General features: G+C 44.0%; 1 protein-coding gene across 2 annotated transcripts in view; it reads right to left on the bottom strand.

Moving 5' to 3' along the window:
* REEP3 (receptor accessory protein 3) overlaps positions 1-20,643 on the bottom strand; it is a 35,506-nt gene extending 14,863 nt beyond the window's left edge. For both annotated transcript variants that reach the window (XM_035137857.2, XM_035137858.2), the window contains exons 1-2: positions 20,472-20,643; positions 7,416-7,488 (exon numbers count right to left, since the gene is read on the bottom strand). In XM_035137857.2, the coding sequence (XP_034993748.2) occupies positions 7,416-7,488; positions 20,472-20,503 (105 nt within the window). In that variant the 5' untranslated portion in view covers positions 20,504-20,643. The remainder of the gene's footprint in view (positions 1-7,415; positions 7,489-20,471) is intronic.
* Positions 20,644-20,843: the final 200 nt, after the last annotated feature.

The raw sequence follows: 20,843 nt of genomic DNA on the forward strand, positions 1-20,843 counted from the left end.
CTGCTGGCATGCTCCACTCACTGAATGATACTGTGTTCCAATCCAGTTCAGAAGTTCATTATCTTGCTTTAATAAGACACAGAAACACAAGTACCTGCCTTACACCAATCCAAATCATTGTTCCACCACTGACCCACTGACTCTATAACTGGCCGTGGCTTTCCATAGTTTCAGGTGCAAGTCTTTCCTAGCTCTACCTACGACTTAACATGCTCTCCTATGAAGCTATAGCCCTTCTCCAAATAAGTCTGTGGCCTGTGCATACAATGCCTTTGCATGAGCTGTGATTGAACCACATTCTCTAACCAGTTTCCCATTTCACCCATTTACTGATTCTGGAACAAGACAGACTCTTTAAAACAGTTTTAAACCATTGTTTTAAGATTTTGACTTGTTCTGAACTTGGTAGGCATGGTCTCCCTGTTCTAAAGAAAGGTGAAAGTGTTAGAGACTTCCTTATTTAAATCACAGCTCATGAAAAGGATGTGTGTAGGGGTGTATCTTGTTCAAATCTCAACCTAAGTGAATATACAGTGAAGGGGGGGGGAGTATTTGATCCCCTGCTAAATTTGCCTGTTTACCTGTCTTTTGCCCATTTACTTGTCTTTTGTACAGGTACTGTAACGAGCTGGGGTTACAGGTAAGACCCCTCCCTTACAGCAGGTGCTTCTAATCTCAGCTCTTTACATACAAGTGAAGATACCAGGTAGCCTGACATCTGGCTGGATGATAGGGGATCAAATACTTATTTCACTCATTATAATGCACATCAATCTCTGACTTTTGTCTTCTGGGTTTCTGGGGTTTTTCCTGTTGTTAGTCTGTCTCTCACAGCTACAATAAACCTACCATTAAAATTATGGACTGGTCATTTCTTTGTCAGAGGGCAAACGGGCAAATTTAGCAGGCGATCAAATACTTTTTTCCATCACTGTACAGTATAGTCATCCAAACATGATCAGTAAGTGGACTAGACAAAAGATGAATGCAGAAGCACAGACTGGATGAAATGCCAGAAAGTGTTCCTTAAAATGTGCTTTTAAAGAGAGCACAAATTCTCAAAGCATGTGATGGGCAAGAAAAGCGTCTGTAGTCACTATTTTTGCTGCTTGAAAAATGAACTGCAGTATTAAGTCCAAGGATTTATTCCCATAGGATATTTTAATCTGTCTCTTTTACATTTCCTACACACATTTATGTCATACTTGATAATTTAGAGCAGTTACCAGAAGGGATCTATTGCTAACTACGCTATACAAACCACTACAAATATAGCCAGATGCCATTTCCCCGTTAAAACAAAGAAATATATACGGTAAATAAGTACTGGATTTCAATTTATAATAAAAGTTATGCTCTAGTTGTTTAAAAAGCAATTCTCCAAGTCAGGTTGTGAGAATATTCTACAAAGTTATCCTGCTTCCAAATGCATGAAGTAGAATTTTTTGGAGCAAAACATTTTTCTCTGGCTCATTAGCCTGACACTTCTAACCCCAGTTCTCCACAAGGCAGACTATATCAAAATGCCACCATACTAAAATACAAAAAATTGAAACAGACACAGCACTACTGAATTTTAAAAAAGAAAAAAACCAATTTTCAGAGCTAAACTAAAAAAAAAGCTTTTGTAAAACTACAAGTTGTAATTTACATAGTAGATCAATTAATTACCGTACTTTTCTGTGGGGTTTTTTTAAACTAGAAAATAATGTTAAAAGGGGGGAGTCTTTTATACGGGGGCAATCTCCCCCCATTTTCTTAATTTTGAGTCCCCAAAAGTAAAGGGCGTCTTATACACAGTGGCATGTAATACACGGAAAAATGTGGTATATCTTTAGCCAATTAACTAGCGGGGGGAGGGGATTTTAATAAGCAAGGACATGTTTTTATTTGTGATATGTAAACTTAATCATCCAATTGAGCAATTATATACATATTATTAATCAACTAAGAGTTATTTAGATGGCTGACAGCCTTACATAATAAATTCTAAAATTGCACCATTGGAACTCATAGATGTATTTTCCCTTGTAGCAAACTTTGCTCACTTTATTTTTTTGAAATTCCTCAGGTTCAGACAGATTTCTTAGCATTAGACTGAACAGAGCACCAGTCATGTGATCATATCCTAAGCTTAATTCCCAAAGGAATTAGAGGGTATTTTAAGCACGAGTGAACAGAGTTAAATTAGTGTACATGCCAGCTGAAGTTACTACACTGATGGGCTGTCTTCATCTGAAAAAAACTGACCTTCATGTGAACTTCCATAGACTGAGCAGAATGCTTTAATGCAGAGGAAATGGGGAAGAATAGCAGAGGAAATAGGGGGAAATGGCTTAGCTCTAAAACTTAAGGGTAATTCACTGGCATGTTAATCATCCTAGTGCAGTGTTAGAAACCGAGGTATGAAAGCTATGAGCTAAATGGCACCTCAATGGGGATTTGTGGAAGAGAGTCTGTTTTAAACTAAGAGACATGCTTCCTTAGAGAACTCGTTTAATAATTCAGTATTTCAAGCAGTGCCTGCTTGGGGCAATTACGAACTCAACATCCTGGATGACAGGCTTGCTAATTCAGTCTCGAGGAACTAAAGTTCACCTGGCAAGTTAAAGCAATAATTCAGTTTCACATGCGGAAGGTTTAGCAGGCCCCATCTCATTAGCCATGCTCATACAATCATATTATATAGCAAGATGGGGAACCTCCAGATGTTGCTGGGAACTAACTTCCATCAACCCCAACCAGCATGGCCAATGGCCAGCGGTGACCGGAGCTATAGTCAAACAACATCTGGATGGCTAAAGTTTCACCATCCCCAATATACAGATACTAGTTCAAATAACGGCAATGTACAGTATTTACACAGTGTTGAAACAGGGAACCATGGTGAAGTGCTTCCAAATAAAAAACTGGCTTATATTCCTGGCTTGTTTGGAAGCATTGTGGTGAAAATAATGTTTGTACTGAATCCTGGGGTGTTTTTGCTACCCATGAAAAGGAAGACTATAGAAGCAGGAAAGGGGTTATATGTGGTTGAACTCCATTCATGCATATCCGTGAATATTAAGTGAACAATAAAAACTTAGTAAGACATCCTATTAAGACCAAAGCGTATGCTTGCCTTGTCTCCTAAATTCCTGTCTAATCTGTATATAGATTGTGTTGGTTGAAGTTCTACTAGTAATTAACAGGTGATAAATCTTTCATTTTTTAAAAATAGTTTGTGCTTGCCTTTTGAGAATTTGAACCACAGTAAAGTTGTAGGGGAAATCTCAATTGCAAAGCAGGGAAGCATTTTAATTAATTTTTCAAGCAAGAATATACAACTTGTACAAAATGTTGTTTTAAACTTTAAAAAACACTTTGTGTGGGTCACAAGAATCAAAGACCTTTAATCTTCCTAGATTGGAGAAGATTTGTCAGCTCTCTGCTATCTCGGATAAGGCTGTCAAAGTGTTTATTCCCTTGTAAGACAACATCCAAGGGATGAAAAAAGCACCTCCAGAATAGTTCCTGTGTAATCTCACCTTCAAGGACATACAATCTGCACTAAATTTGTCAAAGTTTAATGTTTTGTGAAGGCTGTGTGGAGAAAACTTGTTCTCAACATGATTCAACCAAGGTGATAACAATTCTGGCTCCCTTGTTTTGAAGGAGAGCTTCAGATGCCCATTTCTCAAACTGGAAGGGGGGGTTGTTCCTGGAGAGGAATAGACTGCTGCATTGAAAAAGACATACGAACAAGCCCACCCCCCCCCCAAAAAAAACAGAATCTAAAAAGAAAACACCACTAGAGGCAGAAGATCACAGATTCCAACTCATTTGACTACATAACGACAGTCTCATAAAACTGGACATAATACAACTTAAGAAACTGCATATTTGTAGGCTTCCAATTTCAGTCAAGGCACACACTGGAAATACTTGCATCATTGCCTTCCACTTCAAGTTTGAACTGGTTGTAACAGAACAGATTCTAATCTTATTTTTTTCTTAAGCAGGAGACATGAAAAAGTTTCTGCTTAAGTAGGTGAACAAAGATCTATTTCATTAAGTTCAACTAAGGCTGCAATCCTACACACTTTTCTCTAAGAGTAAGCCTGAATTCAGCGGTCCTTACTTTTGAGCAGAAATGTAATGGATAGTTTTGCACTATAGAAGTTTGAGTCTTACTTCCACTGACTGTATAGTGCACCTATTCAAAACTCCAAATCTTGGATGGTCTTCCTCTCCCCGCAGATGGGAGAGTGAAAGAGGAAGACACACGACTCTATGGGTCAGTGCACAATGTAATAATACAGTGGTACCTCGGGTTAAAGACACTTTGGGTTACAGACGCTTCGGGTTACAAACTCCACTAACCAGGAAGTGGTTGCTCCAGATTAATAATTTTGCCCCAGGATAAGAACAGAAATCGCGTGCCAGCGGCGCAGTGGCAACAGGAGACCCCATTAGTGAAAGCACGCCTCACACCAGAGGTTAAGAACAGATCTCTGGAACGAATTAAGTTCTTAACCCGAGGTACCACTGTATGCAGCATAGCTCTCAGCCTTCCTAAGGTGGGTTGGCTTCACAGGAAAAGGATACCCTATACCATGGGTGTCAAACACAAGGCCCGGGGGCCAAATCCGGCCCGCCAGACCTCGTCATGTGGCCCGCCGAGCGCCCCAGCCAGCGGGACCCAGCAGCGGGACCTTGCTGCTGAAGCGCCGCGCCAACAAACAGCTGGGGCCTGGGGGGGGGGTAGAAAGGCGGGCGGAGCAGCGCTGCGTGGAGCGCCCCGAGCCACAGCAGGAGAAGGAGGAGGCAGCTTGCTGGGTCAGCGCCCTGCAGCGCCGCACGGAGAGTCCCGAGCCTCTGCGATGCAGCAGTGCTCTGTAGCACTTTGAATCCTCCTCCTCCTGCCACGGCTCGGCGCCTGGAAACGGCTGCTGCTGCAGCAGCAGCACAGACAAAGCACCCAGCAGCGCTGTGTGGAGGAGGAGGAGGATTCAAAGTGCTACAGAGCACTGCTGCGTTGCAGAGGCTCGGGACTCTCCGTATGGCGCTGCTGGGCACCGACCCGGCAAGCCGCCTCCTCCTCCTCCTCCTCTTGCCTCACCTCCTCCTCCTCCTGCCGCGGCTCAGCCTCATGAACGTGAGCTCAGCAGCGGCTCAGCCTCATGAACGTGCAACTCTGAGGCTTTACGCACGTCTCCTAAAACGGACACCCGCTGCCTCACGCTGCACGGGAAATGCTTTTTGCCCCTGGGTCCCTTCGCGCTCTTTTCTGGCGCTGAATCAAGGCGACGACCCCCCCTTCCCTTTCTTCCTTCCTCTCTCTCGTTCTTATTCTTTCTTTCCCTCTCCTTCCTTCCTTCTTTATCTCTGTCTTCTCTCCCTCTTTCTTTTTCTTTACTTCTTTATTCCCTTCCTTCTTTCCTACTCTTCTTTCTCTCACCTCTTTCCTTCCTCTCTCCCTCCTGCTCCCTCTTTTCTTTCTTTCTTTCTTCCTTCCTTTCTTCCTTCCGTCCTTCCCATCTTTCTTCCTCTCCTCAGAAACATAGGATGCTGCTTTATACTTCTGGCCCTTAAACCCTGGAACCAGGAGAGCAGCTCCAGTGAGTCAACCTCAGCCAGTCCCTTTGGTGAAGGGTGGTGGCTCACTGGCAGAACATCTGTCCTGCATGCAGAAGGACCCCAGCATCTCCAGGTACCAGTAGCTCTGCAAAGCTCCTGCATGAAACCCTAGCGAGCCTCCACCACCCAGTGCAGTTACCAAAAATCATTTTTCAATAAATTGTACAATAATTGTACATTTGAATATCTACTTGCCATTATTCTGACTATGTTTCTGCTTTCAGAGCTAGTTATTACTTACATTATTACAAAAAAACAGTAATAATTGAATGCAGTGACAATAATTTATGATAATAAAGAGTGGACACATAGTCCTACAGATACAACTGGCCCTTTGAGGGTGACCAAACTGCTGATGCGGCCCCCGATGAATTTGAGTTTGACACCCCTGCCCTATACCATAATTAAGGTTGTTGTTGCTTAGTTGTGTCCGACCCATGGACCAGAGCACTCCAGGAGGTAGGCAGAGGGAAATGTGCATCAAATTAGGGAACAGCTGCAGCCAAATTTAAGAAGGGAGTCAGTGTTAAATCTACACTGACTCACTCAAGTATGAATTAGGATCACAAGATGTTATAATACATTATTGTCTGCTGTTCACAAACTTGTGCAGTAGCAGTATATGAGATGGAGTGGAACCACTCACTCAGTATCAGTGTTGCTGCTGATTACATCAATGGGGCTGGGATATGAAGGCAAAAAGATTGGGACCATGCAGATGACTGTTGTCATCAATCCAGCACTTCTGCTGGTGCAACTGCTCAGTCGCTGTCTCACTGCTGTCATGTCCCACCCAGCGTTAGAAACTGAGATATGAAAGCTAGGAGCTAAATGGAGCTTAAACCTAGGTTGTGGGCACCGCAATGGAGTGTCTAGACATACTTTTTTATTTTTTACAACAAAAATACAATGCTGAAAATGAATGAACTGCAGCTAAAACCTTATGTTCATTTTTCACATGGTCTAGTCCTCATCTGAAGACTGCAAAAATAAATAATAATAATAATAATAATAATAATAATTTATTTATATCCCGCCCATCTGGCTGGGTTTCCCCAGCCACTCCGGGCAGCTTCCAACAGAACATTAAAATACAATAATCTATTAAACATTAAAAGCTTCCCTAAACAGGGCTGCCTTCAGATGTCTTCTAAAAGTCTGGTAGTTTTTCTCTTTGACATCTGGTGAGAGGGCGTTCCACCAGGTGCCACTACCAAGAAGGCCCTCTGCCTGGTTCCCTGTAGCTTGGCTTCTCACAGCGAGGGAACCGCCAGAAGGCCCTCTGAGATGGACCTCAAGTGTCCGGGCGGAACGATGGGGGTATAGACACTCGTTCAGGTGTACTGGACTGAGGCCGTTTAGGGCTTTAAAGGTCATATTGAACATATTGAATTGTGCTCGGAAATGTACTGGGAAACGTACGAAGCCATACTCTCCCTGCCCGCCCCTCTAATATTCTTATGAGGATCCCTTTTCCAGTCTTCAGAGAGTGGCTGGAAGTGGGGAGGCAGAAAAAGGTCCTCCTTTCCTTCCAGCAGTAGCAGCTTTAATCTGAAATTTTAGGTGCGGTACTGTGCTCCAAGCTCAGAAACTGCTTGCATTAATGAAATTCCCTGTCACAAAATGCGCCTAGAACAATGGGAGTTTCAATGCTGGTCCCAGCCCCATTCAAGTAAGCAGCAGCATCACCAAACATACCACTACTGAACTTGAGACTGTATGACTTTTGATGAAGCTGTGTTGTATCACACCACAAATGCAACTCAGTAATGCAAAAATAGTGCAACAAAACTTACGTATTCCTTTACGTTTTTTGTCTTCACAGCTTTGTATGAATAATATGCAGGATACAGCATTCCAAAAACCAGCCTGTTGAAAAAAAAATAAAGTATTTGGGTATGACAAGAAGGGCACAGTAAATAAGCAATGAATCTATAATATTGCGTGAGAAAGAAAAAGAGATAAACTGGTTTTTCCAGTAACTTCAAAAGCAAACTTTGACAACACAAGATAACCTAATGAACAACTGCTTCAGCAACAGGACTATCCCATCTGAAATCTATATGAAGTTTATTTCAGTGCCAACTTGTGAACCAATCTTAACAAAAGTTCCAACATAATCCTGTCTATGGTCTCTGTATATTGTATTGTAATGGCCTCTGTAATTCGCCCTTCTTAATATGAAATACTATACTTCCCAAGTATTATTTCTTCGGTCAAAAAATTAGTTGATTGGGGATTGTCTTTGATGCATATCTTTAAGATTGGCTGCTTTGATTAAGAAGGAAGTATTTAAAATTCAGTCATATACACATTTCTTGTTCTGCATAGTGAGTTTATTTTTTAAAAAAACACCTGAAAATATTGGCAAACATGATTTAATCTATTAGACTTTTAATACAGATGACCCCATTACACAATCTGCAGTAAGACTTGCATATTTGCCATTCCTACAGAAGCACACTTACATTTGGATTTTAATATATGAAATAGAAAAGAACATTCAGCATGCAATCTACCGTAGTTCATGTTCTGAGTCTCCAAAACAGGGGATCCATCTCCCTAGTAAGGTTATGTTAGTGTGTGCACTTCACCAGAACAGTCAGGCTTTAGGAATCACTTTCTTTCAATGAGGAAGCTGTTTTTCTAAACTCAAATAGCTAGACACTGTTTAATACTTGGTTGCCATGGAAGTCTGGCGAAACATGCTTTAAATCACCAGATGGCTGTTCTTTATACAAAGCAGGTACTGGCAGCACTCCAGTTCTTTCAAGTATTTCCTACGGCATCCATGTCTGTAGAGAACAGGTCTATAGCAAATGTATGCAATAGTTCACCAGAGGTAGATTTCACATTATGAAATATATGCACTATCCATTTACATTCTTCCCAAACATGTTCTGACAACTGTCCCCACCCACACTAGACACTCAGGTAAGTTCAAGGATCCCATACACCTTACATCAGGGGTCCCCAGACTTACCGGCGTTTGGGCCGGTTCCCACCACGCCGATCGCGCGGCGGGCCGGCGGGCGGGGGAGTGCGCGCCTGTGCGGGTCGGCGGGCGGGGGAGTGCGCGCCCGTGCGCATGCGCACGGGTGCTTACTGGCGCGGCGCCGTGCTTTCAGGGTCGGAAAAGCGCCGAAAATCCGTTGTGCGCATGCGCGTAGGCCTCCCCCGACCCGGAAGTGCACCAGAAATGACTTCTTCCGGGTCGGGAGAGGCCCATACGCATGCGCAGAAAGGATTTTCGGCGCTTTTTTCCCAACCCGGAAGAGCGCTGCCGCGCTGCGCGCCGCGAGAGCGGGCGGTGGCGGGGGTCGTCGCGGGCCGGATTGGCAGGCTAATTGGGCCGCATCCGGCCCCCGGGCCGTAGTCTGGGGACCCCTGCCTTACATCAATACAGCAGTTTGCCACATGAAGAGAATAAATAAAATTCAACACACAACAAGGTTCGCTTCTGGTAAACCAGGACCAACTAGGACTTTTAAGATTAATACTGGGCTCCTTTAGAAGAAAATGCCATGTTCTTGATGCATTGGCTAGCATTTTTTTTAAAAAAAAAAAATCACCTTTGTGATTATGGCAATTATAGAGGTGTATTATCCCCACCCAACATGCATATCATGAGAGAGGACTAATTCAGTAGGAGTGGCAACACATTAAGATATGTTAACTACTCATCTTCTAATCAACAATTAAATATGCACTTTACCAAAGATCAATATAGATGTCTTCCAAGATACTGAAAAGCATAAGGTAACATTCAAAGTTAGAAAAAGCAGGAAAATGGACTTTCATTCTTTAAAAGGAAGGATGAGAAACTTATGGCCCTCCAGATTTTTTGAATTCCAACCCCCATCAGCCCTAGGCAGCATGGCTAGGTGAGGGGTGGTGTGACTTTGAGTCCAGCAACATTTGAGGGGCCACAAGCCCCCTACACCTGTTTTACAGTAACGTTCCAGTTACAAAATAGTTTCAAAAATCAGACACGAATAATCTCAGCTCGCAATCCTACCAAATAAAAATTACAATCAATTACTTCAGTTTGTGGGGGCCAATTGATTAACACTAACGCTAAATGCATAACCTACGGTGTCCACTGTTACATTGGAGGCAGAGATTAGACTTACTGACAGTGATCCTGGGATTTGAATCAGGAATCTCAGGAGCCAGGGCAGTGACCTAGCTTAGTGAACTACCTGGGATTGATTGAATGCAGGCCCTCAGATGCTCTCCAAGCACAAAATGGAATGGTGTATAACAGGGGTCCCCAGACTTACCGGCGTTTGGGCCGGTTCCCACCACGCCGATCGCGCGGCGGGCCGGCGGGCGGGGGAGTGCGCGCCTGTGCGGGTCGGCGGGCGGGGGAGTGCGCGCCCGTGCGCATGCGCACGGGTGCTTACTGGCGCGGCGCCGTGCTTTCAGGGTCGGAAAAGCGCCGAAAATCCGTTGTGCGCATGCGCGTAGGCCTCCCCCGACCCGGAAGTGCACCAGAAATGACTTCTTCCGGGTCGGGAGAGGCCCATACGCATGCGCAGAAAGGATTTTCGGCGCTTTTTTCCCAACCCGGAAGAGCGCTGCCGCGCTGCGCGCCGCGAGAGCGGGCGGTGGCGGGGGTCGTCGCGGGCCGGATTGGCAGGCTAATTGGGCCGCATCCGGCCCCCGGGCCGTAGTCTGGGGACCCCTGGTGTATAATGTCAGCCCTGGTTAAGCAGTTTATACATACTAGGGTCATTTGCACTCTGCTCTTCCCTAGTAAGAGCACATAGGCCTTGAATCAGATACAGCCTCTCAGCCCTGACCTGGCTCTGACATTTACTGCTGATTACTGGTTGAGATTTGTTTACCTGCATTAGTCATGTGCATTTCCTTCTTAAGAGCTAATTCAACAGAACAAAAGCACAGGGTCAATGGTTTAGGAATCAGCTGGGAATGATAAACAGAGAACAGGATGCTACTTATTAACAAAGTGGTCACCAAACCATCAGTATGATTCAGCTATCAACATAAAAACTTCTGTAGGACTAATGAATTATTAAAGCACAGAACTGATAAAATTTGATTTGGAACACTTTGCCCAGTTTCAGTAACCCATTTCCGAACATTTAGGATACAGTGGTGCCTCGCACGATGAAATTAATTCGTGCCGCGAGTCGCTTCGTCTAGCGAGTCACCAAAAACATTGCAAGACGCTTTCGTCTAGCAAAGTTTTTCATTGTGCGAGGCATTCATCTTGCAAGGTGCCACTGTACTGCTATTTCTATTGCCATTTACATTGGGAATAGATCATAGCTTTCCCCAGGACCTAGAAATGGGACACTTAGGGCAAAGCCTATTAGTTTTCCAGACTGAAACATTATTTGCTATTTTATTCTTTTTAAGTCTTCAAGAGCTATAGTGGTCTTCCAAAATGTTACCGATTACATCAGTTGCAGGAATTCGTCGTCATCATCATCAAGTGTTTGCCACATTGCTTCAATTGCACCACAACTGTTCATAATGGATAAATTGATCCAATGTGGCAACACTGGCAAAAAATCAACTTTTTGCGGAGTCGATAAGCATTATAAGATACAGATGTTAAGACAAAAAGAATAGTGAGCAACTACCATAAGCAAAGTTGAAAATAGTTGTTTCCAGTCTTACTACGGTATTTCACAACATTCATCTCTATCCCACTACCTAGGGGGATATGCAGAAGAATGAATAATGAGGTGATTGTGAAGGGTTCAAGTACACCAAGCTCTACTTCCCCAAAAAACCTGGGTCCATAAAAATTTTTTGCATAGTCTGGGTCATCCATAAAACTTAAGGTTATTGCAAAAGTGGAACCACATATGTAAAGAACCGAACAAGTTACCGTATATACTGGCGTATTAGACGGCTTTTGAACCCAGGAAATTTTTTTCAAAAGTTGGGGGCCCGTCTTATACGCCGGGTCCAAGAATCTGCAGTCACCGCATACGGTGGGGGGAGCTCAAAAACGGCCGCATCCCCACTGTATGCAGTGACCATATGAACGCAAAGAAGCGCGCTCGGGAGGGGGCTGCTCCCCGCCAGGGAGAATGGCTCCCTCATGGCTTTGTGACCTGGATCAGCGCAGAGATACAGTTTTGTGTATTTCATTGGTGTCAAGCTGCTGCCTCTTCTCTTTTTGTCAGCGCAAAGCAAAGGGATCTCTCCGTCTCTCGCTCTCTCCGCTCTCTCTTTCACTGCTGCTCAGCGTCTTTCGCTGGCTGTGTGAGCCTCCGATGTCTCTGCCCCTCTATCGCTATCCTCTCTATGGTTTCTTTCCCCCCTTTTGTCTCTGCCTCCCTCTCCCTCTCCCTGGCTTCTATTCCCCTTTTGCTCACTGAGCCAGCCTCGTTGTCTCTCTCTCCGCTCTCTCTTTCACTGCTGCTCAGCGTCTTTCGCTGGCTGTGTGAGCCTCCGATGTCTCTGCCCCTCTATCGCTATCCTCTCTATGGTTTCTTTTGCTCGATGTCTCTGCCTCCCTCTCCCTCTCCCCCTCCCTCCTTTTGATCGATGTCTCTGCTTCTCTATCTCTCCTTTCGCTGGCTTCTTTCCCCCTCTCAATAACTAAGCAAGCAAGCAAACAAACAAACCACCATTTCCCCGGCTGCAGACTTGAGTGCTGGAGAAGACAGCCTCCCCTCCCCTCCCCGCCAAAAAAGGGCTGGAGTACATCCCAAATTCTATATTTTAACTTGAAAAGTAAGGGGTCGTCTTATACGCCCAGTCGCCTTATACGCCAGCATATACGGTATATCCTTCTCCCTAAGAAATGTCTAGATCTGAAGTCAAGTTTTTCAGAAATATTTTTTACTGCTGGCCTTGGTACGAGCATCATCCTCCAAATCAGGAAATAACACTTCTGTTGGTTGCATGAAGTTGCCAACTTCCTTTTGAGGATAAGCATAGAATGTGAAGTAATACTGAGCCTTCCTATTTTGACAGCTTCTCAAGGAGATGGACCTTGATTTACATATGGAGAGACCATCTCCAAATCATCTGGAAGAGAGACAAGTTCTCAAAGAGTATGGAAATAGCCTCTGATATAGAAAAGGCTAAGGACGCAGGTGGCGCTGTGGGTTGAACCACAGAGCCTAGGGCTTGCCGATCAGAAGGTCGGCGGTTCGAATCCCCGTGACAGGGTGAGCTCCCATTGCTCGGTCCCTGCTCCTGCCAACCTAGCAGTTCGAAAGCACGTCAAAGTGCAAATAGATAAATAGATACCACTCCAGCGGGAAGGTAAACGGCGTTTCCATGCACTGCTCTGGTTGGCCAGAAGCAGCTTAGTCATGCTGGCCACATGACCAGTAAAGTGAGATGAGCGCCGCAACCCCAGAGTCGTCCGCAACTGGTCAGGGCTCACTTTACCTTTAAGAACACATCAAAAATCATAGGAAAAATCTCTACAGCTAATTGTGAGAAAGGACACAGATCTCTCTTTAAAAAGCAGTGATCACATCAAAACCTTTATCCATCCATAATGCCACTTTGTTACAGTACATTTTTGACTTGCGTTCAACAAAATCACTGGATGTTTTGCAGACCCCTATGACAAAATAAAACACAAGGTTTTTCCTTGTGTCACAGCCTTTCCCCCAGCAGTTTAGAAAATACTATCTTGTGCATGTTGGAGCTTATACCGTGTTTCCCCTATTTTAATATGTAGTCATAAAGTAAGCCATAGCAGGGTTTTTTTTACAATTGCAAGAAATAAGACGTACCCAGTAAGTAAGCCATGTTGCCACTATTGTCCCTGTTGCAAGCGAACCAGCGAGAGGCGCAGGGAAAAAAAGGCGCCTCTTGCCGGAGTTCTGTCCCGCCTGTTCCTGGTGTGTGGGGAGACCAAAGGGGAGAGGCGCAAAAGAAAAAGACGCCTCTTCCTGTTCCTGACGCGTGGGAGAAGCAAACCAGCGAGAGGTGCGGGGGGGGGGGAGGCGCCTCTTGCAGCCTGCTTCTGGCGTGCAGGGAGCCAGAGAGCGAGAGGTGGTGGGGAACAACTCCTCTCGCCCGAATCCTGCCAGAGATCAGGGGTCCTGCCGCCACCGCGGGCTCAGAGACTTGCCCGACGAAGACAATTGAGGGAGAGAGAAGCACTGTTGCGCGCAAGGAGATAAATACAGGTACGGTAAGAAGGAACCCGTTGGGAACTTGGCACTTTTGAAGCTTCTCTCCTTCCTTCCCTCCCTCCTCCCGTTTATTAGCTTTGCCCCAAGGATCGCCTCCCTCCTCCTCCTTGCCCAGCCACTGCTGTTTGTTGGCTGGAGGTGGGAGGATTTTTAAAAATCTGCTGAATAAATGTAGATTGCTGTATGTTCCAGAAGAAGACGACTTAATTATAATTGAATAAATGTATATTGCTGTACCGTACCATACTGACGTAATAAAAATAAGACACCCCCCCCCCAAATAAGACACCCTGTGGTGGCTTCTTTTTAAGGAAGAAATTATAAGACGGTGTCTTAAAATAGGGGAAACACGGTAGGTCTGATTTTTTATTCCCAATATTTGCATTCCGGTTTTAAACAGCAACTCTTCTCAGAGTATTTGAAGAGCACAGAAAAGACAGATTTGTGATTGTACATGCAGTGTTCTCTGCCTGGCACTCATGAACAATTGTCTGACAAGCAGCCAAAACTGTTATCTAAGGACACCACCAACAAAGTGCAATTGTAAACAACTTTCTAGCCAAAAAGATACATATTGGGCTCCAAATATTTAGAAAAACTATTGTTCCCGATTACTCTATGGTACTCTTTGCCACTCTAATAGTGATACTATGTCTCCCAATAATAGTTACACGTAAACATATTTAACTTATACGTATTCAGCTTTATGTGCATGGCAAAATAAATAAAAAGAGGGCAGGGTTCTGGGAAAAATGACTTTGACAATCCCATCTGCCATTAAACCCAGTGGGTTTTGACTATACACAATTTTGACTTTTGGCGCAATCTCCAGAACCTAACCCCGTAACTGGGAAGGCACAGTTTTTCACCATTCCTTTGAGTCGTGTTTCAATTTACATAGTGAAGAATCAATTAATCTTTAGAACTCTTCCTCGTGGTTAATGGAAGAGCATTCTCTCTATAGCTCATGAAGCAGAAGTAGCATTTTTGTACAAATCTACTATCAAAGTGCCGTACTGTCGATCTCAATTTATCACATATATTAGATAAGGATGACCACCGATACTTGGTCTTCTTTTATGACTTTATGAAAGCAGGCATTGTCAGGACTATGTCCAAAGACTTCATAGCCCTTACAGCTTCAGAGCAAAAATAAATAAATATTGCAAACATGGTTGACATGAGCCACAGCTCAGCAGCATGTTTAACAAAAAAAAAGGGGGGGGAAGAAGAATTCTAAGCAAGGGACAAATGCCAACCAGTTTCACTGGCTGGAACAGAACTAGCATCACTCTGCACAGCAGAATCCTTCAGCAGCAATTCTGCAGATAACTGTGGGACGGATGTTACACTCATGTGCAGTGATGCCCACTATTTCCTATCAGAACAGAATAAATGACAGGCATCTTACATCATAGGACAAATATCCCATCAGCCCAGTGCTTCTACTTCTTCCTCTCAGTAGCGGTTTGCTAGCATGTCTTGTTGCCAATAATTCTAGTCACAGCATCCCTTGAAATTCCTAGTCCACAGTCATTGCTTATCTATAGCAAAATAAAAAAAGTCCTTCCAGTAGCACCTTAGAGACCAACTACAGTAAGTTTGTCATTGGTATGAGCTTTCGTCATTCACCTACAAAGTCCTGGAATATTTTTCATGGTTCAGTGGCATGATTTGCCTTGGCAAAAACAGATGGGTTTACTTTTAAAACATATATAAATACTGAAGACAGATTTTAAAGGACAACTTCCCTCTAAGGAATTACCTACTTGGATTTCCATTTTAAAAATCTAGCTGCTCTCTGAATGCTGCTTTTGTTTCAGTTCTTAGTGCTACAAAATGCACATTATACAAACATGCTAGCAGTTCACATTAAACAGAGAAGCAAAAAGATTTTTTAAATGTGAGGGCTATTTTAAAACATGCATTCTTTAAACAGCATTTTAGAAAGCTGGATCCACATGAGTGCATTTTTGTACTGGAAATACCCTTTTGCTACCAATGAAAACTTCTTTAAAACATTACACCATTTGAAATACAGAACTCATAGATGTATCTTTAATCCAACCCACCTGCAATTCTCTAAATGTCACCAACTCCGCCACTTAAAATTAAAGAACATACAAAGATCCTTCTGGTTATTAATTACACAGCCTCTCTGTTGCTAATTTTACCGGCTCCTCCTTTTACACCTTCATTACATACTTCTACCCGCAAGCAGGCTTCCAAAAAAAAATCTACTTTGCCACATCCTCTGGGCAAGTTAAGAGTCAGCCAGTCTTCCTTCCAACTTTGAAGATGCAAAGGTCAGTGGGGATTGCCTGGGTAGTTACACTACAGTGGTACCTTGGTTTATGAACACAATTGGTTCCGGAAATCTGTTCATAAACTGAAGCGTTCATAAACTGAAGCGAACTTTCCCATTGAAAGTAATGGAAAGTGGATTAATCTGTTCCAGACGGTCCGCGGAGTACTTAAACTGAAGCGTTCATAAACTGAAGCGAACTTTCCCATTGAAAGTAATGGAAAGTGGATTAATCCGTTCCAGATGGGTTCGCGGAGTACTTAAACTGAAGCGTTCATAAACTGAAGCGAACTTTCCCATTGAAAGTAATGGAAAGTGAATTAATCCGTTCCAGATGGGTCCGCGGCGTTCGTAAACCGAGGTGTTCATAAACCGAGGTTCCACTGTATTCTTCACCATCTCCCCAGTTTCCAAGTTGGTTAGAATCATAGAGTTGAAAGGGACCACCAAGGGTCATCTGGTCCAACCCGCTGCTATGCAGGAATCCAAGCTGAGGCTTATTTGTCAACTGTGTGGCCAAGGCACCTTAAGAACCTAGGCCATGAAAGTTAACTCTTTTGGGAGTATGTAGACGTGTACTCAGGGTTGACATTGGAGTACTCTGGAGAATGAACACGTAATGAATCACCTAGCTGGTGAGATCAACATGACTCCTAGAGTGGAGATCAAAACTATCTCATTCAGAAGCCAGCAGTAACACATCTTGGACAAAGTTCCAGAAATGAGACAAGTCCACACACGCCTCTAAATATAAGGCAACAGGCACAACATGTGTGAAAATCCTGAGATTCTCCCAGACACTGCTAATATTTAGTTGCTGGGGTTTTGTTTTGTTTTTTTAAAAGAAAGCTTTCTTCGAACCACCATTCGTCCTAAAAAATGCATTTCATTGAAAGGCAAGGTTTTTTAATTTAAGATTTCATAAACGTTAACTTACTGACTGAACATCTTACTCAAAACTAATATTTAGTAAAAGGAGAGTCAAGTACTATTTATTGTGTGTTACTGCACAGACCTGCTAAAGCCCTAGCCAGTGCTACATGAATGCTACCTCCCAGCTGTAACCATTCACATTCATCAATATGCTCAAGGATAGACATATTTCCATGTGTTAATGTTCCCACTATTTGGCCATTGTCAGCCACAGAACAAAAACAATTCTCTTTGACACTGCCACCCCAAGGACCCTCCCTTTAAAAAAATTCTAACAACCATACCAGCAGCTACTGTTCTTTCCATTATCACAACCCATTCAACTGGGCCAACTGTTGCCACAAGTAATAGATCAGATTTCTACTCTTCCAGTTTCGTTTCCTAGACTGTGAAAGAAGCAGAGAAACCTCCTGCAGAAAAAAACAGACACACTTTTGCTATATCATCCTCAGGACTGTTGCTTCCATGGAAGCTTCTTGGAAGAAGAAAACTAAAAGGTCCATAGTGTGCGCCTGAACTAGCATGCAATTACTATTTAATTTCGTGTGTAAGCTCTTTAAGAATTCTTGGGTGGATGCCACCTGGAAGCTGGTGATGTGTCAGTTTTTAATTCATTAGTAAGCTTGAGAACATTGTCTCTTCTCACCAACATTAGCTTCACTTCCTCATTGGGTGGATTTCAACATCATGCTCATCTAATAATTCAATCTACCCCAAGATTCCACCCCCTACCTGTGCTGTTCAGGGGGATCTCCTGACTCCTCCCCACAATCAACTTGGGGAAGGGAAGGGGAAAGCCCTGTTGCTCAAGCAGACATCCTTGCACAGAGCTTATGGTGAAACGACTGATTAGGTGTATCCTGCCCATTTTGTTTACTTTTAGTGGAATGATGTTCTAATCTAATTTAATTTAATTAAGCATGCACTGTACATATATGGTATGGAACGTTATTAGGTTTTTGCTTCTATTGTGCTAAAATTTAAGAAGTTACAGGAACCACACAGACTAATCAGCAAAAAGGAATGGTTGTTCACCTTAGGCAAATGAATTGCTACTTCCATAATTAGTCACTACGGATGTGTAGATGGGAGGGTAATTTTTAATGTAGGCTTGCAAATTTGCTGTAACCTGCAAAGTTGTTGTACACATGCACCAACAGGAGACCAATATTAATGTTGAAAGACTGATTTAAAAGGAAACGTTCACAAGCTCTTGGCTAATGCATACCTTCAAAGCTGCGACTGCTGCCACCTTCAGTCCATATATAATTTAGTGGATATGATATGCCGTAGCACTGCCTGCTCAGAAACGTATCCATGAGATGACAGTTTCATGGTTGTCTGTGCAATTTCCACCTCATACCCATCATTACAGAATTCCAAATATCTGAAACATGCCTACTGGTTGACTACATGCATTTAAGAATATACATTTACTATTTAATTGCTTGCTCACATGGCAGAGACACTCAAAATGCCTGGTTTACATCACAATTTTATTCACTTCAAGTGTGGGCCTCATAAGGCCACATCACTTTGCCCTTTGAACTCGAAATGGGTTGTTTGGTGTTGTTGGGGCTAGAGTTCTCTGCAGCAAACAGAGAAACAGGGGCCTACTCTTTTCCAAATCATAACATGTGTATACTAATTTATATGGCTGACAAAAAAACCCTTTGGTTGTTTTTATACCACAATTTTAAAACAGTCCTCAGAATAAGAACAGGCACTGTTTTTTATATAAAAAAATCACACTGTATTTAGAAATAAATTATACAGGGGTTGCCACAAGATTGTCATTTGGGACTGGAACTACATTTACCAGATCACATTCTTATAGCTATGAGGACTACCACAAATTCTTGTTAAACTAGGTTATAATCACTACAGCATGCATTTAAAAGCCATTCTTTAATCATCTAAACATTGAAATTAATGGATTTCTCAGAAAAATATACCTTCTTTCAACACTTTGCCCAATGACCAAAAAATGTTAATCTTTCAATAGGAATAGTACACAAACTTTTCAACTACTGCTCCCCCCCCTCCAATGATGGCAAAGGTATTTATGATAAAAACACAAAATTGTGTATCCAAGGTCCAGCCAAACCAATCAAGTGGACATTTATCTATCTCCCAATTAGTTTCTAAATCGTATGAATTTAAGCAAACAGACAAGGTTGAAGACCTGGCACTGTTGGGTCATACTCATCAGTAGACCCACCAGTATTATCATACTAATAAAACCTTATTTTGTTAATAAAATTGGGTGGGGGGAGATCTACAAAAATATAAGGAGTTTCTCGTTTACAGAGTTTCATTGTACTATGTTTACAAATAAAACTTATGAGCCAGCAGTCACATAAAAGCTTGTTTAGAGTCATGGGCTAGGGCTCAGTCGCCAAACCGGTTTTCAATGACAGGGTGAAGCTCTAGACAACAAAGGTAGCTGTGGCCTCAAGCGTGCCTTTACTGTTTTTAGTGTGGTGTTTTAGTTGTGACCAGCTCTGGATTCTAGAGTGAACAGGAATCATAATCAGATTTTTTAAAAGATGGCCATTATATAATTTGAGTGCCACCAAATGACCACAATGATATACTGCATACACATATCCAGAGCTTAGGGGAAAGTCTAAAGCTAAACAGGCTGTGATCGCGCGCCCCCCCCTTCAAAACCTGGGAAATAAAAAACTGCCATGACTCCGCCCTGCTCCAGCGCATCTCCTCCTCTCCTTACACAATATCCCTTAGGAATAGGTTCAGTAGGTAGGGCACAATACGGTACTCTAAATGTCAGGGTCATGGGTTCGAGGTTCCTGCATTGCAGGGGGTTGGACTAGATGATCCTTGTGGTCCTTTCTTACTCTACAACTTTGTGAATCTATGATCGCACGTGAGGTAGGCAGCCTCTAAGCCAGGTATGGCCAAACTTGGCCCTCCAGCTGTTTTGGGCCTACAACTCCCATCATCCCTAGCTAACAGGGCCAGTGGTCAAGGATGATGGGAATTGTAGGCCCAAAACAGCGACACCTAGAGCCAAGCGGGCGGCTCCCTGTGACTTGAACTCGCAAAATCCCCGCGTTTTCCGCACCGAAGCCTGACGCTCTCAGGTGTACGCGGGAAGCCGCATATGTTAGGGGCGCACCTAAGAGCACGACGAGGCCCATAAGGATTGCTTTCCCTGCACCCTAAAATTGCCATGCGCTGGAGGGGGGAACCGGCGCTTTTGCGGAAAGGCCCACTTCGCTCCACCCCAGGAATAAAAGCAGCAGGAAGTCCCAGAGGGCACTTCTATCACCCCCGCTGTGCGCGCAAGCGCAGTAGTACCGCATTCCTCTCTTCCTCCGGCCCCCACAAGCCTCAGCGGCGAGAGAGGCAGGAGCGAATATGCCTCCCCCCTCCCGCGCAAGTCCGAGGGAAAGTCCGTTGGTACCGGTTCCTCTTGAGGCCCCGCTTCCCTCACCCTCTCCACTTACACAACGACTCGGGAGATGATACACGACACCATGTTGGCGCCCTGGTTCCGTGGGCGCCGCTTCTACCTTTAACCGTCAGTCCGTCCAGCCAGCCGAGGAACTACCTATCGTCCCGGCTTGTGACTTTCCGCCGAGCCGGGCACCGAATGGCCCAGGCCACTTCGCCCGACAAACACAGCCTAAGCCCCGCCCTCCTCCCGCCTTGGGCATCACAATAGGCGCGGAGGCCGCGCCTCCCCATAAACGGATTGGCTCGCGCCGCCCAGCCTCATTCGTCCGCCGCCTGCCGTCGAGCTGGGCTGCAGCGCGCATGCGGCGCGCCTCTGGACGGCGAGGAGCGGATAGGTATGTAAGGAGCCGCAGCTATGCGCC

This window comes from Zootoca vivipara, chromosome 5 (genome assembly GCF_963506605.1).
Source record: "Zootoca vivipara chromosome 5, rZooViv1.1, whole genome shotgun sequence".
Classification (NCBI taxonomy): domain Eukaryota; kingdom Metazoa; phylum Chordata; class Lepidosauria; order Squamata; family Lacertidae; genus Zootoca; species Zootoca vivipara.